Here is a 14,552-nt window from a genome sequence, read left to right as displayed (position 1 = left end):
TTCAGTGTCTCAATCTTCCCACAACTTCTCCCAACATTTATCATTTTCCCTTTTTTAGACATAGTAAAAAAAATTAAAAGTAGAAGTAAGGGTCCCATATATACCAAATTAATCATAGGACTTTTGTGGTAGCAAAGAATTAGACCAGGTGTGTTCAGCCTACAACCCATGGGACACATGTGACCCATTCATGCAGCATTATTACATTTTATTGTACTCATTGGTAATATGGGTTACATTGTAGTCATAAATAAATATTAAATTCTATAGATGGCCTTTTGACAAGTTTTTATTGGGCATCACAACTTGGATGAGCTAAAAGGTTGAACACTTATGAATGGGGACAAAAGTAGGTGTCCACTGGGAACATGAATGTGATGGAATATTAAAAAACACGATTTCAGAGTAGCAATGGAAGAGTTATACTAACTGATGCAGCATATTACAGTAAGTAGAACCAAGGACCAATACATAACAATAACTGCAACCATTACAGTGGAAAGTGTAATTAGAATGCCCCAGTTTGGCCTGGGAGAAGAGATGAGAAAATGCACTTCCTTCCTTCCTTTGCAGAGAGAAGCAAGTTGAGTTTGGTGGAGAACATTGCAAATGTTGGTAGACTCAATTGAGCTGCTTTTTAACCCTCTCTTTGTAATTTGTTATAGAAGTGACTTGTTAGTTGGGGGTGAATGAGGAGGGATAGCTTCAGAAGTGAAGGTGATATAAAAACCATATGAATATCTTTTAGGGGATAAAGTTAGAGAGGCAGATTTAGGCTTAATTTAAGAAAAACCTTCTCGTAAGCTAGAACAATCCATTAGTGATATGGGATGCTCTAGAAGGCATGAATTCTCCTTCATTGGACCTCCAGAGGAAGTTGGGTAGTTCAGGATGCCATATGATTGGAATGTAATTGGAAAGATGGTCTCTAAGGCTCTGTGATCATTCCCTTGTTCTTATAATTCATCCTTTTGGGGTTTTCTATAACCAAGTATGACCTACCATTTTTGAAGGGAGAGACTCTGACTCAACAAAAAGGAGGCAGGGCATGCAAAGAGATCACTGTACAAGAATATTTATAGCAGCTCTTTTGTGGTGGCAAAGAATTGGAAATTGAGGGGATGCCCATCAATTGGGGAATGGCAGAACAAGCTATGGTCTATGAATGTAATAGAATACTATTGCTGTGTAAGAAATGCCGAGCAGGCAGATTTCAGAAAAACCTGGAAAGCCTTACATGATGCCGAGTATAGTGAGCAGGAAAACATTGTACACCTGTACAGCAACATTGTGCTGTGATCAACTATGATAGACTTAGTTCTTCTCAAAAAAGGTTAAGAGAGTGATTTGAGCACTAACTCTGGAGTGGGGGGGGGCTGAATTCAAATTCAGCTTCAGACACTTGACTTACTAACTGTGCAACATTGGGCAAGTCACTTAAAAGACCTAGAATAGAAAATGCTATCTACATCCAGAGAAGAAACTAGAATATGAATGCTGATCAAAACTTACAATTTTCACCTTTAAATTTGCTTTGTTTTTTCCTTCTTGTGATTTTTCCCTTTTTTGTTCTGATTCTTCTTTCACAGCATGATCAATATGGAACTATGCAGACACAATTGTACAAACCTTTATCAGGTTATTTGCTATCCTAGGGTGGGAGGAGGGAAGGGTAGGAGAGAGAAAAATTTATAAAAATGAATGTTAAAAATGATTTTTACATAATAATTGAAACAATAAATTTTAAAAAACAAAAAAAGGCAGAACATGAAATGAGGAGATATGACTTTGAACCCTTGGACTTCCTGGGTGACCTTGGGTGAGATGAGCTTCAGGTTCTGGAATGTCAGATGCGGTGGTCACTTCTGTTTTTGTCTCCCAGTTGATGCTGTCTGAGTGGCTGATTGATGTCCCTTCAGATCTGGGGCAGGAGTGGATTGTGGTGGTGTGTCCTGTGGGGAAAAGAGCCCTTGTTGTGGCCTCCAAGGTGAGTGACTGGGAGGGGTTCTCCTTTGGTCTCCCTGGCTCCCTTTTGGGGAGCCCCTGGTTGGTTAAATGACTGCAAAGGGAGGGCAGGAGGACAAGGAGAAGAAAGCAAGTTCACCCAGTGAGGATTTTCACTTCCTTTCCCAGGGTTCCACTACAGCTTACACCAAGAGCGGATACTGTGTCAACAGATTTCCTTCCCTTCTTCCTGGGGGCAACAAGCGAACCTCATGCACGGGGAAAGGTAGCCTGTGAAATCCTGCCTTTGAAACATTTGCCTAAGTCTCTCTCAAGACATCTAATCCAACAGGCAGTTATTAAGCACCTGCTGTGTGCAAGACTGCCCTCTGTCCCAGGCACCCAAGGACAAAAGGGACAGAAGTCTTTTCTCCATATACAGGGGGCTAGGAGGGCAGGGGCCACTTCATCCTTGCCTGGTGACTCTCAGTGACTCGACCAGCAGCTTCTGCTTCCTTTTTGCCTTGTCAGTTGTGTTAGGGACCATAGATAAGTTGGATTTCTCTAGAGGTCATATTTTTACAAAACTAATTAAAATCTTAGGTGGGTAATGTTTATGGATCTGGCGCCCCCTGTTTCTCTCCACCTAGCTTCTCCATCAAATCAGCAAGCATTCTTTGCTCTACAATCTTGTCTCTCAAAGGTTCCCAGTTATTATTTATTTATTTTATTTGAGGCAGTGGGGTTAAGTGACTTGCCCAAGGTATCACAGCTAGGCAATTGTTAAGTGTCTGAAGCCAGATTTGAACTCACATCCTTCTGACTTCAGGGCCAGGGCCAGTGCTGTGTCTACCACAACACCTAGCTGCCCCCCCCCCCCAGTTATTATTCCACTTAACAAGCTTGCATTTACTTTCCCTCTTACTTCCCCCAGCTGTAACATACCAACAAAACAGCAAAAATGCCCATCATCAAGGAAAAAAGTTTTCCCATTGACCATGTCCAAAAATGCCTGTGTCAGGAGGAGGGCAGTGTCTATCTTCATCAGTGCTCAGCAGTCTCGGCTGGCCGTTGTCTTGATCAGCTTTGTGTATGATGACTTTGTTACTGCCAAGTTCAGTGGCCAGGGTTTACTGTCTTTATTCTCCCAACATCTCTCTATCTTTGCTGCTGTTGACTTCTCCCTCCTCCCTGAAGAACTTTCAGAGCTTCTCAAACACCAGGTTCCTGATTCTCCTAATTCTTCTTGGGCCATTCCTTCCCTGCCTCCCTGGTTCAATTTTTCTCCAGTTCCTTCACTATGAATATTCTCTAGCCTCTCTCTTTGACCCTTAGTGTATTCTCCCATTGATTCTAAATGAAGAGGGATGCTGGATTAGGTGCCTTGACTTCCTGGGTTGGAGTCACAGTTCTGCCCCTTGTTTCCTACATGGTCACATAATCTCCCTATCAGAAGGACTATAATCCCTCCAAGAACCCTTTTATCTCTAAATCTGTGCTCCTCTAATTTACTTTTCCAGTATGATCCCCTCTCAGAATGATTCTGAATTTTGTCTCTTGCCCTAGCTTTCTCAACTTAAATCTCCTATAGCTGACTGCCTGCTAGACATTTCCACTTGACTAGCTGAATCAAGTTCATATGGCAGAAACAAACTCCTTATCTTCTCTCCCAAGAAATGCCACCATCATTTTACTAGGCTTCCAGGCTAGAAATAAGCAAACTTGAGATACTTCGATTGATTAAAGTAATCAAAGACTTCTTCCTTCTCTGAGTCTAGTCATTGCCCTAATCTGGTCAAGGCATGAGGAAAAAGGGTACTGCTATCTTAAGTGGTGCAATTCTGGTGCCCCAGTGCCCTGTCCTGGCATAACCCCAAATCCATCCTCAGAGAGCACCAAGTTCTTCCTGAACTTTCACCCACTTTCCTCAAAAAAGTAATCAAGTTTTTTGTAAAAGGGAGAGAGGACTTGGTGCTGGGCTTTGATTCAGAATCGATAGTAATAGCAAGTTTTCTCTTTCAGATTAATCCAAAGACTTTAGGATATTGAGAAAATTGCTTTCTCAAGATTTCTAAAATCATAAGAGTTGAGGGAGGGTGGTCTTAGCTTTTGCAAAACAATCTTAGAATCAACTTGTCTGGGGTGGCTAGGTAGGCTAGTGGATAAAGCACCAGCCCTGGAGTCAGGAATACCTGAGTTCAAATCTGGCTTCAGACACTTAATAATTGCCTAGCTGTGTGGCCTTGGGCAAGCCACCTAACCCCATTTGCCTTGAAAAAACCTTAAAAAAAAAAAAGAATCAACTTGTCTTCTCCATCTCGTTGATTCTATATCTAATCTATCTTTCTTAGAAAACTGAAACTGCCATCTTTTTTAAAATTGTTTTTATTTATAAAAATTTATAAATTTTTATTTAAGGCAGTGGGATAAAGTGACTTGCCCAAGGTCACACAACTAGGCAATTATTAAGTGTCTGAGGCCAGATTTGAACTCAGGTCCTCCTTATTCCAGGGCTGAGGTTCTATCCACTGCGCTACCTTGCTGCCCCTGAAACTGCCATCTTAAAAACATTTTTCTGTAAGACATATTGATACATACTATTTTGACCCAAAAGGCATATGCTCACAATCATTCTCTTCCTCATTTTTAAACCAACGTTGTTGATCATATTTGTCTTGCTTTCTTTTCAGAAAATATTTCCATCATGTTACTCCTTCCTCAAGAACCTGTCATTCCCCTATTGCCTACTTAGCATCAATTCCAGAATTTTTTCTTTCCAAGAAAGTGCACCATGCTGGGGCTTTATCTTTCCTCCCTTACTTGCTATGCATCTTCGCTTTGCTAAACTGTGTCCCCCATAACCCAGGAGGGAGACTTACTCCTTTGTGTCGTTGCTGGGGATTTTTCTCCTTTCCTCCCCTCTGCCTGTTGAAATCATGCAGTGATCTTGCTTTCTCTGATCTATGTCATGTAGTCAGTTATAATAATAGTTTACATAGATGGAACACTTTTAAGTTTTTACCAACTGCTTCATGTGCATAATTTCACAACAGTCTTGGGAGTGAGAGACTCTGGGTTACATTCCTATTTTATAGATGAAAATAGTGAAACAAAGTTAAGTGTCAGGTCAGGTCTTTCCTGGCCCAAGCTCAGCACCCTTTCCATTACCCCAAACCACCTCTCAGAATTAAGTAATACTTGTTTAATTCTTAAGTGCTTCTGGTGACTTAATTTATCTCTCCAGCTATAGAATACAAGCTCATTGAGGGCAGAATCTATATCTGATATTTTTTAAAGCCCCTACTAGGACTTGATTGATTACTAAAGATGGAATATTATTTTAATTTCAAGTTTTAGTAGTACAAAATAAATTGGTTCTTTCTACCTTTGGGGTTGTGCTGTTCTATAGGTTTCTTAAAGACAGATTAGAAAACTAACTTGTGATTATCATTTTATATGTTAAAAAATTACCTCCATCACTTTTACTCAGAATTAGGGATACCTGAACTTACCTTGTCTCTTGGAATACAAACCTTTACTTTCTGATCTTGTCATTCCTCCCCACCTCTCTGCCCCTTCCTGTTCAGAGGAGAGTCACCTGATGGGCATCCCTCTAGCCTGGGCTGGATCACTGGGTGAGCAGGGGCAGGAGTATACTGTGCCATAGAGTTGAACCCCAAAGTTTTGAGGCAGCCTTTCTGACTCGCTGTATTTGGTCCTCAGACTACACCATCCTGGATTGCATCTATAGTGAACTGAACCAGACCTACTATGTTCTGGACGTGATGTGCTGGAGGGGACACCCTGTCTATGACTGCCAGGTAGGTGTCTAATGCCAGGGTGCCTCCTCCTCTTCTGCTCCTATCGCCAGATTATCTCCTTCATAATGTGGAATTGGCACCTTTGGACCTCGGTAATATAAAGACTCTGGTGTAGCTAGTGTATTTTCAGCCAACTTGAAGTGATGTTTTTAATGGTGCTAAATGTATAAAAGAATGTTGGGAGGTGTGGAAAGGAGCAAAGGAATAGACCAGCCCTTGAGGTCATAGTTGCACAAATATTCATTCTTTATTCCACCTGAGCATCAGTCTGCCTTGGAGAGAAAAATGGAGTTAGGGGTATGTTTGGTTGAATGAAAGTGGAACCTAAGTGAGGCCTCCAGAGCCCCTGTTTGAACACATCTTCCTCAGACATTCCCTCCCTGCCTCTTCCTCCCTCCACCCAGCTGCTGAGTAGTCTTCTCAGAGCCCAGGCTGGGGCGGGGGGAGCGGGGCAGGGCAGAGAGTCAGGCAGCTCCCCTGGTTCCCTCTTGTCTTTATTAAAGACCTGAGTCTTGTGGGTGGTCTGGTGGGGCCCGATGGTCCTGTGCTTTGTTGCCTACATTCAGAATGGAAGAAAATGTTAAATTTCAGTGAAAAGTTAGTGAACACCTGAAATCTATCCTTGGATTCCTTTGGAATTCATGGATGCTGGGTAAAAGGGCAGGCTGAGGAGGAATGCCATCTCCCTCTTTCTCTTTCTTTCCTCTACTCTCTCCCTTCTCTAGACTGATTTTAGATTCTACTGGATGCATTCAAAGTTACCAGAAGAACAAGGACTTGTAGAGAAAACCAGGCTTAATCCAGTAAGTCTTTTATATTGAAATTTAAAAGGTTTCATATTTGGAGTTGGGAGGTTTTTCATCTTTGTATTCCCCATTCCTAATATAATTCCCTGGATGTAGGTACTTAATTATTTTTTGAAAATCAAATCATTTTAATTTGAGCTTTATCTTGATTTTCATGGTCCTAATATTCCTTTTTAGAATCAAAGACATTTTGGACTGTCAAGAATCTTTAAAGTCATCTAGTCCAGTTCCCACCTTATTTTACAAATCAAGGACTTTTGATTCAAATGGACCAAAATGAACCTAAGAGCAATATCTCCAATTAGTGGAAATTAATATTTGCAAGATTATCAGAATTTGAAGATGACTAGAAAAAATAGGTAAAGGAGTGCATCAGCCCTGTCAGTCCTCTTGCTTCTGAGATTGGACAAAAGGCCAAGGAAGTCCAAGTTATCCTCCCACAGTGTTCATGGGCATGAATATCATAACTAGTGTGAAGAAAAGACCCTCCAGACCATGTCTGAGCTCAAAGTACTCCCCAAATTTTGTAACTGGATAGGATTGTCAAAGCTAGAAGAGCTGGGATGGGGCACACTTACTCAAGAGTTTGTTGGGGAAGAATAAAATTTTATGATCACAAATGCCCAACCTTATTAAAGATTCCTGGCTTTGGGTTATTCTCACAGTGACAGAAATGAAGAAGAAATGTTACCTGTCCCACTGTTATGACTTTCTCTGTTTTTTCCCTTCTAGTTTAAATTTGTGGGTCTAAATAATTTCCCATGTACCCCAGAGAGCCTCTGTAAGGTCTTATCCACAGACTTCCCTTTTGAGGTAAGACATTCCCCTGTTTCTCATGCTGAAGTAACTAGGGACAGGAAATGTTTACTATACTAGAGCCCCAGGACCATTTTTACTTTTCTTTGTAAGGTTCAAGGTGCACTGACACCTTCAGACCACTAGGGTATGATGTTCCTCAAGGATCCCATAGTGAAGCCCTAGGATGGAGATAGGATCCCAGGTTGGGAACCAACTTTGAGATTGTGGGGTCTAGCATCCTAGAGGAGGTAGGGGAAGGATGGTGGCTGCTATTCAGGGCTCTGGACTCCTGGGCTTGGACCTTGGGAGGAGGGTATCTTACCCAAGTATACCATGCCAAATTGGTGGCAATATTGGGAAGAAGCCTGACTTGGAGTCAGGAGGACTGGCTTCTACTCTATACTCTGCCACCAGTTTAATAGGAGACCTCTCTTTGAGTCTTAATTTCTCCTTCTGTCAAATGAGGGCATAGACTAGGTGACCTTCACAATGCATTCCAGTCCAACATCATCATCATCCTGTAAATGATCTCATTGTGGACTCATAAAACAAAACTTCCTCTGCCCATCCTCCCCATCTCTTTAAATTATGCCCAGTCATCAACCAATATCAGTTTGAATGGAAGATAATTTTATTAAAAGGATCCTAGCTGCAGAATGAGGAAATGCCAAATGTTTGCTCACCCCAGGAAGTCAATTATGAGAGACGGTAAGAACGCCACCCATATTTATAGAGCATGGGCTGTCCTAAGTGACAATGAATGAATTTCAAAGATGAGTCACCAGAGGAGATAAAACAATATAGAGTTATAGGAAATTCTTTAGGTGAGGCAGATGTAGCTGTAGCTGAAATGCTCCCCTTCAGCAGGGGAAGTCTCATAACACATTACTCTGAAGGCATTGGGAAGCCAGGCCACCCAAGATGACTTGTGGATTATGATCTCTGTAACTGCTTTCCTACCTGGGCATAGATTTACAGTCTTCATTTTGGAAACTGGTTATCTCTGTGGTATTCATTGTGTTTTTATTTATTTTCTGGAAGACTGGCATTTAGTTTAAAGTTTTCCTTTTCTAGTATAACTTAGAGAAATCCCATTTTCTAGAACTCAGAACTCTTAAATCCTTGTTCAGTTGTAGACTTTGAATAAGAAATTGGGGTCTGTCTAGGTAATCAGCCTCATAATTGGTTATCCCCACATTTACAAATTATTTTTAAAACCTCAGTCTCAGAATTGTACTTCTTACTGATTTTCCCCATATAGGTAGATGGGCTTCTTTTCTATCACAAGCAGACCCACTATAGCCCAGGCAGCACTCCCTTGGTTGGCTGGCTGCGCCCGTATATGGTGTCTGACGTCCTTGGCATGACCGTGCCAGCTGGCCCTCTGACCACCAAGCCCAACTATGCCGTGCATCAGCTCCAGCAGATCATCGAACACAAGAGAAGTAAAAAGGAAGCCAAGGAAGTGAATCTGGACGAGGCTTCTAAGAATGGACGCTATGAACTGGAGTACTTATCCACCCCCAAGCTGGCTGACATTCCCAGCAGTCAGACTGAAGCTACGAGCCTCATGGAAAACTGATGAGTGCCTTTCTCCAAGGGACCAAGAAGAGTCAGGTGCCTATGTCCCTTTGTGAACTGCTCCCACTAAGAAGGGACAAGCCTGAAGCCTGGACATGAAACTTGAGCCCATCCCCTTTAGGCAGATACACCTGAGCACTTCAAAACCTGGGCTGAGACACCCCCCCCCCCCCATTCCCTGGCAAGGAGACAAGATGTTCCCAGGATGGAGAGTGCTGCCTAGTAACACTTCACAGCAGGTTCCCCAGGTGGACAGTGTTCAGGTTGACTTGAGCAATTTTAACTACTAAAAGTTTATCTCAAAATGTTTGGAATTTGTAAGGACTAAGTTGTTTGTGGTTTTTAAGCTTCTGTATACTTGTGGACCTCCCTGCCCCACTCTGGGTGCTTGATTCCATCAATTGCCCTGAAGGGCTGTGCCTTGTTTCCTCATGGATGTGTTACTGAACTAGTCTTAAAACAGCTGCATTTGGGAATTCGTATTTCTGGAACTAGGAGATAAAGAAAAGTTTTTATGAGACCCCAGTTCTTGGTCTCTTCATTAGCTGTACCTTCTGAGAAGGCAAGAATGGTTTTCTTCCCTTTGGACATTGCCATGAGATGAAATTTCCTTTAATTGATAGTTTATTAAACTGGCCAAATAGCCACTTATTTGTGTTGGTGAGAATGGGCCCCACTTCCTGCCTTGTTTCTGTCTTCTAAAGCTCTCCCCAACTCTTCCCCACAGTAGTGCACGAAATGTCTGCCTTGTCTCTCCAGGGTGATGCACTCTTCCATTTCCCATTTCTGAGAATAATCTTCAGGGGACACAGATTAGATCTTGTCTCTTTTAAGAGACTAGAATTTAAGAGAATTTGCAAGTTTATTGTCTAAACTAGGAATGGGAGAGGAGCAGAAGTGGGAGCTAAGCAGAATAGGATTACACCCATATTCAGCATATCCCTTGGAAGGGGCCAGAGTGGCTGGTGTTTAGATATCCACTGGAGCTGACTCGGTAAAACCTGAACAGGAAACTTTCAATCATGCTGTTGGCTGCAGATTCAAGAGTTTTACTTTGATTTTCTTTTGAATTATAAAATCATTCTGACAATAGTTTGTTGTTCTTTTTGAGATTCTTTAACTTTCTGTACCTATCTGTGAATCCATCCTAAATTTCAGATCTCAAAGTACTCTTAACTGATTCAAAGTACAAGCTTTGGACAAGTTTACAGTTTCCATTTGTCTTGGTTTAGACCAGACAAATTCATGTTCAAGCTCTGTAAAAACAGAGCCCTCTGAAATCTCAAATATCTCTTTGAGTTAAAAAGGGAATTATTGACCCTTTTGAGCATAAAAACTACCCCAACTGACATTAAATACTACCAAAAAAAGCATTAATGTTTGATCTGGAAAAGCCATGTAAGTTTAATTTTAAAGTAAGAAAATACAAATCATGTGAATGAGTAACACACAGAAATGGCTGTGAATACTGTTCTTTCAAAGACTAAGATGTAGGTAGCATTTTAAAAATACATATTTTTTTCTCTGTCTTATTTTTAAAATTTTTTTTCTTAATTACAAAAGCTATTCCGAATTCTCCATCTCCTCTTCCCTTGTTGAAAAGACAAGCAATATGATGTAGATTTTATGTGTAGTTTTGCAAAACATTTTCAAATTGGCCATGCCATGTTGCAAAAGAAAACATAGACCAAAAACATTCAAGCATAATAAAGAAATATAATATGCTCCAATCTTCATTCAGGCTTCCATCAGTTCTTTCCCTGGAGGTGGATGACATTTTTAAGTCCTTCAGAATTATCATAGATCATTATATTTTTGATAATAGCCAAGTCATTCCTGCATACAATGTTCTGATTCTGTTCACTTTGCATCAGTTGTCAATTATGAAGTTAAGCTAAATGGGGCTGCTCATGACCCAGAAGATAAAGCACCAACCCTAGAGTCAGGAGGACCTGAGTTCAAATCCAGCCTCAGACACTTACTAGCTGTGTGACCTTGGAGAAGTCACTTCATCCCGATTGCCTTGCATGAAGGGTCATCTCCAGTCCTTATTCATATCTGGCCACTGGACCCAGATGACTGCAAGAATCAGTGAGACTGGTAACTTAGCACAGCCCCCCCCCCCACACTCAAATCCAATTCATGTTCTTATTATGGCATCACATCCCTGATGTGGTTTTTTTTTTTTTAGTTTTTTGCAAGGCAAATGGGGTTAAGTGGCTTGCCCAGGGCCACACAGCTAGGTAATTATTAAGTGTCTGAGGCCAGATTTGAACCTAGGTACTCCTGACTCCAGGGCCGGTGCTCTATCCACTGTGCCACCTAGCTGCCCCCCCACTTTTTCTTTTCTTTTTTTTTTTAAGTCCTGATGTGATTTTCTAATGAAGAGTAAACATTATCATCCTGTTTGACTTTTTTTGTTTTGTTTTTGCAAGACTGGGGTTAAGTGACTTGCCCAGGGTCACACAGCTTGGTTAAGTGTCTGAGGTTGAATTTGAACTCAGGTCCTCCTGCTTCCAGGGCCAGTACTTTATCCACTATGCCACCTAGCTGCCCCTCTGCTCAACATTTTTTTTTTAGAACTTTTTAAAACTGTTTTGTACCAGTACAACATATTTTTACAAATGTAACATTTTGTCAGCTGTTAAAGCATTTGTAAAAGCCACACATACTACTTCAGCTTTTATTGCACAATATCTATATGAAAATATTAATTTTTAAATTAGAAAACAAATTATGCTTTCAATATAGAAGAGACGATCTGCTTTAAGACAATACTATATAAGAAAATCTACCCAGAAAATAACCAACTTTCACAGGTTACCAAGCTCAACAGGTGTTACAGAATGCCCAGTTTCCAACACCTTTAAAACCAAGTACTCCAGGGGCAGCTAGGTGGAGCAGTGGATAGAGCACAGGCCCTGGAAGCGGGAGGACCTGGGTTCAAATCCAGCTTCAGACACTTAATTGACTAGCTGTGTGGCCTTGGACAAGCCACTTAACCCCCATTTGCCTTGCAAAAACCTTTAAAAAAAAGTACTCCATTATAAATCAAGTTGGTTTATTTAAAAAAAATTTGAGGCATTTTTTTAAATGTGCTGCTCAACATTTCTTACAGCATGGTAGTATCCCATCACAATTATATCACAACCTGTTCAGCCATTCCCCAATTGATAGATATTCCCTCAATTTCTAATTCTTTTCCTCCACAAAGAGCTGCTACAAATATCTTTGTACATAGAGGTTCTTTTCTTTTTAAATCTCTTTGAGATATAGACCTAGTAATGGTATTTTTGAATCAAAGGTTGTTTTAATTTGCATATCTCTAATAGTGTTAGGTGTTTTTTCATAAGACTACAGAAAAGTTTTGATTTCTTCTGAAAACTGCCCAGTAGCATTTTAAGAGGTACAAAAAGAAGTCTGCTTCCTCTCAGCATGGGTTCAGAAATATGACTGACATTGGACAAGTCACTTCTTGAGCCTCAGTTTCTTCATCTATAAAATGAAGAGGCTGGAGATGATTTCTTAGGTGTCTTCTTCAATCTGTGATCTCATGTGAGGGATGGATGGACTCTGCTGGGCTGAGAACACTGCTTGTGGGGTCTTTGGAGTCAGAGAAGCAACCCTGGAGAAGAGTCCGGCTGGTGAGGCTGGTTCCTGTTGCTGCAGCTTTCTAGGAACTGCTGTTATTTTTAGCGCTGTGAAAGCAATTGAGAGGAATAACCTAAAGATAAAGGGGATGGAAAGGGAATAAAGAATCCTCCTTCAAGTGTATGAGAACACAGAGCCACTAAAAGAGAAATCCAAAAAACTAGCAATGATTAAAGTCCTACGATTTCTTTTAAAGCAAATATGTTCTTTTGATTCAACTTTTATAAGCAAGAGGAGAAAATTGGCAAAAATAAGACAAAAACATTGAGATTTTATCCCAACTCAGACAGCTTTCTTCAATGCTCTTTTTCCAAGGTTTTTTTTTTTTTTAATTATTTCATTTCCATACAAGTTCTAACAATAAATGAAGGTATAAGATTGCATTTAGACTCATTTACCCTGTGCTCCTACCAACAAAGGACCAAGCAACAAAACAAAATGGGGGAAGGAGATCACTCTTTACAGTCTGGTATGGGGGGTGCGGGGAAGAGTGGGAGCTTTGTTATGACCCAGGCCTTTTGGTGATGTAGTGGTCCTGGGCCAGTCACTTCTCAGCCTCAGTTGCCTATTCTGTGAAACTAGAGGGTTGGATTAAATGAATGAGCACTAAATCCTGTGAGCCCCTGGCTTTTTTTTTAATTAAGGCAATGGGGTTAAGTGACTTACCCAAGGTCACATAATAGGTAATTATTAAGTGTCTAAGGCCAAATTTAAACTCATCTGCTGACTCTGGGGCCTGTGCTCTTCCACAGCACCATCTTAACTGTCCTGCCCCTAGCTTTTTAAAGCCTAGAGAGGAACATTGGAAACAGCTGGGGAAATCAGGGCTTACTTAACATAATCTTTTGCACTTGGCTGCTGGTGACTTTCTCCGGCTACTTCCTCCTGCCAGTAATTTCTCTCATTACCTAAATATTACCACCGGTTATCAATAATTTGGCTGAGGAAATTTTAGAAAGTGAAACCTGAACATCAATTCTGCTACTTGTTAGCCACTTTGATAAAAGATTTCTTAAAAGAAAAAAATTGAAACTGTGGCCAAAATAAAGATGCTTCATATCTTGGTGTTTCATGTATTCCATCCTGCTCTTGTCTCCCATTAATTCAGATAAGTTAAAGTTGACTGTATAATCACTTTAAAATTTTGAATATAGTGACCATTCTTGTAAGCAAGGGAAAAAGGGCATTTGGGTCAACCAAGCACTCCTGGTCTCAGAATAGGCCTGGTCTGACAAATGACAGGGTAAAAATAATAATCACTATTTGTATATATAGGGGAGCTTTAAAATTGGCAAAGCACACAGACTGTTCAATATCTCCTTGGAGCTTCAGAACAGTCCTATGAAGTCCAGGAAATAGATTAATAATTCTACAGGTGATTAAAAAAAAATAAAAATCATTGGAGATGACCAATGATTTGTCCAGGATGTGAACCAAGGTCTTGGGCCTTCAAGTCCAAGATTCCACTTCGCTGAACCTACAAAATTCACCTTCCCAGAGAGCCCTTTCTTATAACAGAATTTAAAAGACTCAAAATCAATCAATATTGCTTGTGTGTGTGTGTGTGTGTAAATCTGACATGCAATATTCCTCATTTGTGCTTTGATTTCAGTTTTAACATGTAAAAATTAGGTAAAAACATATTTACCAGGTAAGGTTAAAAATGATGCTATATGATGATTTGAGAATAATCCCAAACCTCCAATCCTGAAAATGTTGCTGGTGAGTCCCATGAAATAGGATAGCTAGCTACTGGACAGGGAGGAACTTGAGCACATAGGAAATTTTTTCTCTGCAGTCACTTCTTGCACTCCTGATTTCATATAGATTTGGCCTAAAATAAGGGAAAAATCAGCATTTCTTCCCTGACTTTAATCCATCTGCAGTCTTATAGGTGGCATGGTGCAGTCTCTGTGACATAAGAAATTGCTTTGTGGATCTTGCTAGTTTT

At 40.6% G+C, this 14,552-nt stretch overlaps 1 protein-coding gene across 2 annotated transcripts in view; it reads left to right on the top strand.

Annotated features, from left to right (window-relative positions):
• Positions 1-10,042, top strand: part of SNUPN (snurportin 1) — a 36,035-nt gene extending 25,993 nt beyond the window's left edge. For both annotated transcript variants that reach the window (XM_074232758.1, XM_074232759.1), the window contains exons 4-9: positions 1,883-1,987; positions 2,134-2,230; positions 5,668-5,765; positions 6,491-6,568; positions 7,304-7,384; positions 8,631-10,042. In XM_074232758.1, coding sequence (XP_074088859.1) covers positions 1,883-1,987; positions 2,134-2,230; positions 5,668-5,765; positions 6,491-6,568; positions 7,304-7,384; positions 8,631-8,951 — 780 coding nt within the window. In that variant the 3' untranslated portion in view covers positions 8,952-10,042. The remainder of the gene's footprint in view (positions 1-1,882; positions 1,988-2,133; positions 2,231-5,667; positions 5,766-6,490; positions 6,569-7,303; positions 7,385-8,630) is intronic.
• Positions 10,043-14,552: the final 4,510 nt, after the last annotated feature.

The sequence above is a fragment of the Macrotis lagotis genome, chromosome 4, assembly GCF_037893015.1.
Source record: "Macrotis lagotis isolate mMagLag1 chromosome 4, bilby.v1.9.chrom.fasta, whole genome shotgun sequence".
NCBI classification, from domain to species: domain Eukaryota; kingdom Metazoa; phylum Chordata; class Mammalia; order Peramelemorphia; family Peramelidae; genus Macrotis; species Macrotis lagotis.
Note: the sequence above shows the minus strand (reverse complement) of the source record. Positions and strands in the feature narration are given on the sequence as shown.